Source organism: Brassica oleracea, chromosome C9 (assembly GCF_000695525.1).
Source record: "Brassica oleracea var. oleracea cultivar TO1000 chromosome C9, BOL, whole genome shotgun sequence".
Lineage (NCBI taxonomy): Eukaryota > Viridiplantae > Streptophyta > Magnoliopsida > Brassicales > Brassicaceae > Brassica > Brassica oleracea.
The window spans coordinates 94363-104107 of record NC_027756.1 but is presented as its reverse complement, the minus strand read 5'-3'; the positions used below and the strand labels follow the sequence as shown (position 1 = coordinate 104107).

General features: G+C 34.6%; 2 protein-coding genes across 2 annotated transcripts; both read left to right on the top strand.

Moving 5' to 3' along the window:
- Window positions 1-331: 331 nt before the first annotated feature.
- Window positions 332-1976, top strand: LOC106317658 (AT-hook motif nuclear-localized protein 7). Its single transcript, XM_013755442.1, has 5 exons — window positions 332-665; window positions 1058-1125; window positions 1202-1333; window positions 1426-1587; window positions 1673-1976. Exons 1-5 carry the CDS (start codon window positions 332-334, stop codon window positions 1925-1927), a joined length of 951 nt encoding a protein of 316 aa, XP_013610896.1. The 3' UTR covers window positions 1928-1976.
- A 576-nt stretch (window positions 1977-2552) lies between these two features.
- LOC106314037 (putative pectinesterase/pectinesterase inhibitor 38) lies at window positions 2553-4870 on the top strand (the record flags this gene model as incomplete). The annotated part of the gene is given in 5 exon segments (XM_013751985.1): window positions 2553-2943; window positions 2975-3049; window positions 3120-3198; window positions 4410-4566; window positions 4598-4870. Coding segments are annotated over 5 exon segments (975 nt in total), but the record flags the coding sequence as incomplete, so codon positions are not given.
- Between the last annotated feature and the right edge of the window lie 4875 nt (window positions 4871-9745).

Genomic DNA, 9745 nt, shown 5'->3' with positions numbered 1-9745 from the left:
TTAGTGAGAATTTCATGTTATAGTTACAGAACAAAAGATGTCGAACAATATAACTCATAATTAGCTAACTTAGGGAATTTTGATTTTTTTTTTTTAAAAGTAAACTAGGGAGTGATAGTTGGAGTAGTATCTTTTTGCTTACTCACATTTACTTATGAAGAGAAGCACCAACTTCGAAAATGAAACTGCTGAGATCTTATACCATCTGAATCCATCGTTATCTTGTAGTGGCTATAAATTTTGGTTTCCTTGTCATTTGTACTAGTTTCTCTTGTGGCTGGCTGAGTTGATTTCACAGAGAAGAAAAAAAAGGAAAGAATTTTTTTTGAAAATGGAAACAAGCGATAAAATCAGCTTCGGAGTGACTGTGATAGGAGCAGAAGGTCCATCTACGTTTCATATGGCCCCGAGACCATCTGATGAGAGCCCTAACCAGTTTCTTGGCTCATCTCTGGCTCCCATGGAAGCTCCAATGGCTAGTGCAAGCTCGGGGGATGCCTTGGGGAAGAAGAAGAGGGGCAGACCTCGTAAATATGAAGCTAATGGAGCTCTTTTGCCCATGCAAATTTGTTCATCGGCTCCTCTTGTTAAGAAGAAACGTGGAAGAGGCAAGCTTAATGGTTTAGATATGAAGATGCATAAGCGTATGGGATTCCATACTTCTGGTAACGTCTCAATCTGATGCACTAGTTAAACTTGATCTACTTCTATCATTCGCACAAAGCTTAGTTCTCTTTGTGTGGTAGTCACTGGTAGAGCTTTAGTTTATTTGACCTGAAAAGGTTTTATTAAGATTGGATAACACTTGGCATGCTTTTTTGCATATAGAACTGCAATATTCCTTAATATAGAAATTACACCAAGTTTTTCTTTTCTTGAATTTGATAACACTTGGCTATTTTACGGGTACAACATACAATAGTATTTGCGTAATCTATATACTTTACAAAACAGCAAAAAGGTTCTTGATTTTGCAAAATAACTTTCAATATGTTTTTCTTTCTTCTTTTTGTTTGCGCGTGTGTTTGTGGATTGGGTTTAATCATCGTGTTTGCAGGTGAAAGGTTTGGGGTTGGTGTTGGATCAAATTTCACGCCACATATAATCACAGTGAATGCTGGTGAGGTATGGATTTGAGTTGAACGGATGTTTTTTCGTTTGTTTCTATTTGTATGATGTTTTTTATTTTATATGGTTGAAGGATATTAACATGAGAGTCATCTCGTTTTCACAACAAGGACCAAAAGCTATTTGTATTTTATCAGCAAATGGAGTTATTTCAAACGTCACTCTTCGCCACCCCGATTCCTGCGGTGGTACTCTTACCTACGAGGTTTGCCTGTCGCAATCTACAGTTATCAGATAGAGAGAAGAGAGACTTTAGATATATATATATATATATGGCTTGTCTTTTTTTGTTGGCAGGGTCGGTTTGAGATACTGTCGCTGTCTGGTACTTTTATGGAAACAGAGAATCAAGGTTCAAGAGGCCGGTCTGGTGGCATGAGTGTCTCTTTGGCGGGTCCTGATGGTCGTGTTGTTGGTGGCGGCGTGGCTGGCCTGCTCATTGCAGCCACTCCTATTCAGGTCACCCTTGAATCATTCCAGGCTTTTATATTCTTGAATTCCTCTCGTTAAGCCTCACCAAGTTTGTTGTGTTTCCCTAAAACAGGTTGTTGTTGGCAGTTTTGTAACGGGTGATCAGCAAGAACTTAAGAAACCACCAAGGAAGCAACGAGTCGAACATACTACCTCATCAACGGTCATGGCATTGCCTCCTCCTCCTCCAGCTTCCGCCTTCTCATCGTCAAACCCAGAGAGAGAGCAGCCACTTCCATCTTCACTCGACATTTCGAGCTGGAATAACGGAGAGGACAACCTGAGAAGCTCAGACACTGACATCAACGCATCTTTACCGGCCCACTGAGTTTCCCAGAGCTGATCAGGGGTAAAAAAATTAGGTTTCCGGACTAACTCTGTACCGTACAATCTTTAGAAGAAGGGTGGTTGAAGCCGAATGTTACTGTACGCCTTTCTTGTACGCCAAGTTAATCATCTGTCCTTTAGTAAACAACCTGACCTGAGCTTCTTCTATTTATTGTAATAGAACCTGCCAGTTTCCGTTGAATTTTATTCCCTTTTTTAGTTGCGGATGAACGTGCGACACTCTCTTTATACATATACTATATGTTTCTGATGATGAATATGCTTATTGCTTACATTACAGTTATTGGTCAGGACGAAACATACATATATACATACGACGTATTATAGAGCCCACTTTTAATATCATTGATACATATATAAACTTAATGTTGAACAAAAAACCACAACAAGAATTTAAGTAACAAGGTTTAGAACTGCTAACATGCGTTAAGAAAATCCAGTTGGTAACATATATATCAATCGCAAAAAGAAATCTATAAAGACAAACCCATCATCATGCATATGTTACCTCATTATAGAAAAAACGATGGTTGCACGTGCAGTAACTGTAAAATGTTACACCATCCTTATTAGTTGTCTTGTTACCTTAATGATATCAAACGCAAACGCTGCACCCCAGTCAATGCAACACACTTGTGATTCAACATCCAACGCAGAAAACTTTAGGAAGCGCGACAGAGTTCCTGAAGGTGTCCATGGAACGAACATTAGATTGTGCCTTGAAAGCAAAGAACGACACCTACTCTCAGTTTGATTCAGAGCAACTTAAAAACGGAGCTTGGGAGTATTGTATGGAATTGTACGACCGGACCATCCACAGGCTCAACCAGAGCGTGTCGTGTCCCGAGGACGTGTGCTCTAGATCGGATGTGCATGCATGGCTCAGCACCGCACTGACCAACCTAGAAACGTGTCGGGAAGGGATGTCAGAGCTATGTCTCTCGTCTGATTCTTTGCAGGGCATCATTATTGATGTCACTAACGCCTTGGCCATTAGCAAGGTAACTTACACTAAATTGTTTTGACGGTATCGGCAAGACCATCGTCACCGGCGACAGAAGCAAAGGCAGAGGATTTTCCACTTTCAAATCCGCCACGTTTGGTTAGTAGAAAGTGATACTTCTTTTTACAATTTTTGAAAATTACTGTAATAACAAAAAAACTGATGACAGTGGCCGAGGGAGATGGTTCGGTGGCGAGACACATGACGATCAGGATCACAGCGGAGCCGGAGAACAAGCAGGCGGTGGCATTGTGATGGAGCGGAAGCAACGATAATCATCTCAACCAAGGGGTTATGTAACCACGCTTGGGACCTGTCAGCTCAACCAAATGATTCTAGAGAATCTTCGCTTGGGACCTGTTTCTTGATTGATGAATCTAATCAAATGAATACAAGAGATAGAAAATACATTTCTCCCAAAAGCGAAAGCTCTTTTATTAATCAAATCAAACTGAATACAACTTTAGGCTTAGATGCCTATTTATAATAAATGCTTAAATTTTTGAAAGACCAAATTTTAATTAAAATAGGAAAACTACTAAAATATAGAAAATACAATAAGAAGTAATTATCTATGTAAACTAATGAATAATAAAGATATTTGGATAATTTCCAAATATCTTGCTGCGTCAGGTCTCGCCGGCCAAGAAAGATTCGTCTTCGAATCTTCAACCGATTTTTCCACATAGGATGCTGCACAAAATCTGCACAAGTCGAATCTGCACAAAATTCGCACGAGCAGAATTCTTCATAGAACTGTTTTTGCACGAGCCTGATTATGCTTGAAGTCTTCTGCATAAACGAGATTTCGCCCTATTTTTGCACGGACTAAATTATCAAAATCATTTTCTTCATAAACATCATATATTGGATCTCCACAAATCTCTTTCTAGATCTCATCATCTTCATAAACGTCGTAGATTGAATCACCATAGATCTCTCGATAAATCTCATGGTATTCTCTCTCGACAAAAGGACTTTCGTCCACGAAAGGATAGAGATTGAAACTGCTAACCAACTTGACATCCATAATCGTTCTTCGATTAAGAGACCAAAGAGACGCAGCTCTGATACCACTTGATGGAGCGGAAGCAACGATAAACAGCTCAACCAAGGGGTTATGGAACCACGCTTGGGACTAGCCAGCTTAACCAAGGGATTCTAGGGAATCCTCGCTTGGGACCTGCTTCTTGATTGATGAATCAAATCAAATCAATACAAGGGATAGAAAATACAATTCTCCCAAAAGCCAAAGCTCTTTTATTATTCAAATCAAACTGAATACAACTTTAGGCTTAGATGTCTATTTATAATAAATCCTTAAATCTATGAAAGACCTAATTTCAATTAAAATAGAAAAACTACTAAAATATAGAAAATACAATAAGAAGTAATTATCTATGTAAGCTAATGAATAATAAAGATATTTGGATAATTTCCAAATATCTTACTGCATCACATTGAGATCGGATTCGGACAGGTCAGTGTATTATAGGTGTAGCATCCAAGGGTATCAAGACACGCTCTACGTCCACTCAGGGCGTCAGTTTTTCAGGGAGTGCAACATATACGACACCGTTGACTTCATTTTCGGAAACGCAGCCGCGGTCTTCCAGAACTGCAGTATATTGACACTGTTGACGTCCATGGGGCTCATATGCTATGACGGTGGTGATAGGAACGTTCCTTGGTCCTTTGATTGAACCCAAAGGATGGATGGACTGGGGTAACCAGACGGCGCTTACCACTTTGTAGTATAGAAACTCAGGTCCGGGTTCGAGTACAACAAACCGGGTCAATTGGACCGGGTTTCATGTGATATCAGATATTGAGGAAGCCCGTCAGTTTACATTACACAACTTCATCGACGCTGCTTCTTGGTTCCCCTCTGCTAAAGTCCCTTTCAGCACCCATCTCTAAACACTTTTTTGTAAGAGAAATTCTTAGGTTCACCCAACCAACGCGATTTAGTTATTTTAGATTCAATATCTTTAAAAAAAAAAACAAAATAATAAAAATTTATGAAATTATATTATGTTTTTAAAATAAAAAAATTAATAGTAATTACCATAAAAATATTTTTTAATATTGCCAAACCTGTTAATAAAATATTAAATCCTAAACACTAAACCCTAAACAGTAAACCCTAAATCTTTGGATAAATCCTGAACCCTTGGGCAAATCGTAAACCCTTAATCCTAAATCCTAAACCAAACCCTATACTTGAAACCCTTAATCCTAAACTCTAACACTAAACACTAAACCCTAAATTCTAAACACTAAACCTTAAATCATAAACCTTGAACTCTTGGAAAAATCCTAAACTCTAGATCATTAATCCTAAACTCTAAACCATTAATCTTAGACCCTAAGGGTTTAGGGTTTAAGATTAAGGGTTTAGAGTTTGGTTTAGGGTTTAAGATTAATGCTTTTAGGGTTTAGGATTTGCTCAAGGATTTAAGATTTATCCAACGGTTTAGAGTTTAGTGTTTAGAATTTAAGGTTTAAAGTTTAGTATTTTGCTAACTAGTTTAACAATATTAAAAAATCTTTTACTGATAATTACTATTATTTTTTATTTATTTTAAAAGCATAATATAATTTTACGAATTCTTATTATTTTGTTTTTTTTTTTTAAAAAAGTATCGAATCTAAAATAACTAAATCCTATTGGTTGGATGAACCTTTGAATTGACCTGAAGCGAAGCCAAAAATTTCTCTTTTTTAATGTCCATCGAGAGAGTATAATATAAATAACTTAAAAGAGGCCCATCCATTTATCCTATTCTCCACATGTTACACAAAATCTTGTTTCTTCTTCCATTTTTCCTCTCTTCCAAATCCAATAACATTCATCTAATTAAATATTTGGTTTACAAAAAAACAAGAGAGCGGGTTCGTCAAAAAAGCTGTGAATGTTTTCTTTTTAGGGCAAATTGGGTCTCCAGTGCGGAAATGTATATTATATGAGTTAACTGGTATTTTATAGAGAAAAAAAAACTCTTTTGGCGTTTTGATTTTGAGATAAATTTGTGACCAGGAAAAAAATGAGATACATGAAAAAGGTTAATGAGAGCACGTGAATGGGTGGCAGAATTAAATAGCTCCATCCACATCTGGCCTTTGTTTAAACAATTTTCACACTATTTGTTTGTTACTTTCTGAGAACTTTTATCTTTTAAAAAGTGATAAAATATCAAGACAAAAATATATTTACTTCGACTCTAAACCTAGGCTAAAACACTCTTTGTTTGAACTGAAGAGAAAGAATAAAATGGATGTGTTTACTATGAACATAATACATAAAATAACTCTTTAACAAAAAAAATAATTATACATAAAATAATTATAATACAAAATTTTGACATGTGTAGTTAATAATTTTGATTTTAACTAACGTTAAATTGATATATATATATATATATATATATAGTTAACTGGATCACAGAAGACTTAATAATAGAAAGAACAAGAAAAAATGTTTTTTCTTTTTACGTGTTTTATAACTTACTAAATATAAATAATAGACAATAGGAATACAGAGAACCTAAATAATTTTTTTAGATTACTAAATATAAAGAATATGTATTAAAGTATTTGGACACTTATTTTTGTTAACAATATTCACGGATTTGAATCCATGTATTGATGCAGCTAGCATGATGCAGACCAACTAGTTGACTACATATCACAATAAAAAAATCATATGCATGTTACTGACGCAAATGTTTCACATGCATGTTATTGACCCGAGTGTTTGAAGATAAAAAATAAAGTTTTACGAGATCATTGTGCAATCACACTAATTTAGCAGGGCAACATAGATGCAGTTATTATTTATTTTTTTGCAGTTGTTATACCTAGTTTAAATGACGATGTTACTATTTTGTGTTTTGAACCTTGATTAACTATGCATTCGGATACATAAACTTTATAAGTTGACAACAAAAAACGTACAAGTTGATTACATATTTGGAATACTACCTGAACGAATAGAATTTGTTAATTCATTATGTAAATGTAATTCTGTTTCAGTACAGGTCTTGAAAAGATATATGATGCCCGGTAAAACGAAAAACCCGTGGCACGGCGAAGAAGTGGCTAGAAACGGGAATGTTAATGAAACATAGAGAGACAAGGAAAAATCAAAAAAAAAAAAAAAATAGAGAGACAAGGTGACATATACACCTGCATATATATATATATATATATTTAGATGTTGATTGTTTTCCAAAGTGTTTGTATGAGAAATGACAGCTCTCTTTGATCAAAAAAAAAAAAAAAAGAGGATGATCATCATCGGTGGTGTTGACGATGATGAAGACGGAGACGATCAAGACGATGACGTGAAGTAACAAAAGCTTGAAATAAGTTTACTTGATCTCTAACTAATAGGGTTGGGTTTTATTAATTAAGAATGGTAGTGGGTTTTTGGGTACGTGGCCGGTGAGTGCAAGAATTAAAGAGAGGTTTAACGGTGTTTAAGGGTTTGTGGGTTTCATGTGGGTTAATTTTGTCTGAGATTTATTCTATAGTTTAGAATATCTCAAAGTGTTGTTTTCCATAATTTGGAATATTTTTGTTAGAGATTATTCTATAGTTTAGAATTTTTCAAAGATTTCTTGCGTTATATTCCATAGTTTGGGATATTGTGGTTACAGTTTAACCATTATGGGGGAGTTTTAGTTATGTTCATGTTTTTGGTTCAATTTGTTTAGTCCAAGTTACGGACTGTCCGAGATAGGACGATTGTTTTTTGGAGCTGCAGTTGTGCCCACAGGATATATTTCTATTGTCAAGACCAAAGAAGAGCTGAAGTTTTCATCCCTCCTTGTCTAAAGTTAAAGTTTATTCCCGGAGGAACCTACTGATTTGTTTTCCTCGACATAGTATCCACGACATACGTGGTCTGCTCTGTGATTGCAGATTTGTGTGCATCCCACGTTTGTCGTGCGTGGGAGTATTAGAGATATGTTGGGCCGGAAGATATGTATCTTACGGACCAAGACTGTGAAGCCCATGAAACCCATGAAGATCCTCAAGACTAAAAAGAAAGACTTGACGATTAAGTTAATCTCAAAATATTCTAGCATATTTACATTAAGTATTTAGGAAAGTTAGCATTATCTAGTGTTAACATTATGTTAATGTTACTACTATATATATCCATATTGTATTCTCTTATCAAACACAACACAATAATATATCTATTCTATTCTATTTTACATCAGGCGGTGGAAAAGAATGGAAGATGAATTTAATAACTTATTTTGTAACCATTCTTGTAAAGAGTATCATCAGATAAATTTATAGAACTTAAAAATATTTAAGAAAACATAAAAGAAACAATGGAAGTACAAGAAGGCAAGAAATAAAAATTCGATCTCTGTCGCGGGTCGTGGCTGACAGCTACACATGCCTAGCTCTGTGTACACATATATATGTGCTAATGTGTATGTTGTGAGCAAGGTAGATTGAGATATGAATGGTCAAATCGGACATAAAACAGTATATGTTCTTAAATAAGCTGATCTTCTTTTTTGAACTTTTTGCTTCAGATTCCTCTGTTGATCTTGCGATTATTACTTTTATAATTAGTCAAGTTCGACGCCTTGTGTCGTCCTCGATTTTAATGTTCTGTCTTTCTCTGCATTAATAGTATAAGAGCACCATTATCAGTTATCTCGGGTACCCGAATGGTAGCTAAAGAACCGAAACCGAATCCGAACCCGACCCGAACCGAAATATCTCGGGTACCCGAATGTAACCGAAATAAATTTATACCTAAATGTATTACTTATTTTTAGATTTAATATATATTAAAAACATCCAAAATATATAAAATACTTTTAAGTTGTCTAAAATACTTGAAAATATACATAAATAGTCAAAAGTAAATGTTTAAAATAGCTAAAATATCTTCAAAACATCAAAATACTTGAAATATCTATTGATTTTCTATCCAAATATTCAAATCAAACCAATTTATATGTTAATTTTAGGTATTTTGACATATATTATACAAATTTCTATGTGATATATTATTTTGTTTTATAGATTTTGAGAAATTTTAAGCATATAATGAATATTAAAATTTTAAAAATAATTCAAATGAGTTCTCCGAACCCGAACCGAACCCGCAAAAATCCGAACCGAACCCGAACCGAAATTTAAAAATACCCGAATGGGGCTGAAATCTTTAAACCTGAAAACCCGAAATCCGAATAGATCCGAACCAAACTCGAATGGGTACCCGAACGCCCACTTCTAGAAAAAAGATTCGATCTCTGATAGCATTTCACAGAGTTCTAGAGATCGTTGACTCGGTGGGATGGGTTGAATAAGCCATTTGCAATGAACCCCAATATATATTTTTTTAACTTCTAATAGTTGAATATCTTATATATTAAAACACAAGTCACAACTTTGATTCATGTGTGATTTTTTTTTTTTAAAATAGACCTAATAAACCTATTCTTAAAAAGTCATGTTACATTTAATATCTAATCTTATCATTTAAATTTTGGACCTACCAGAAATTTTTATTGGGCTATCAATAATTGGATTTAAACAATAGATGATCCATTAGATTTATAGATAGTATAAATTAAATAGATATAATTTAATGTTGTAATACTATACCTCTATATGCTAAATATTTAAATATTTGTCGATGTTATTTTAAAATTATAAAGATTTTTTTTTTTAAATAAGAAAAATCATATTATCTAACAATGATTAATCTTTACTATTTTAAACTAATGAAAACAAATTTTAAACTATATAGTTTATTTT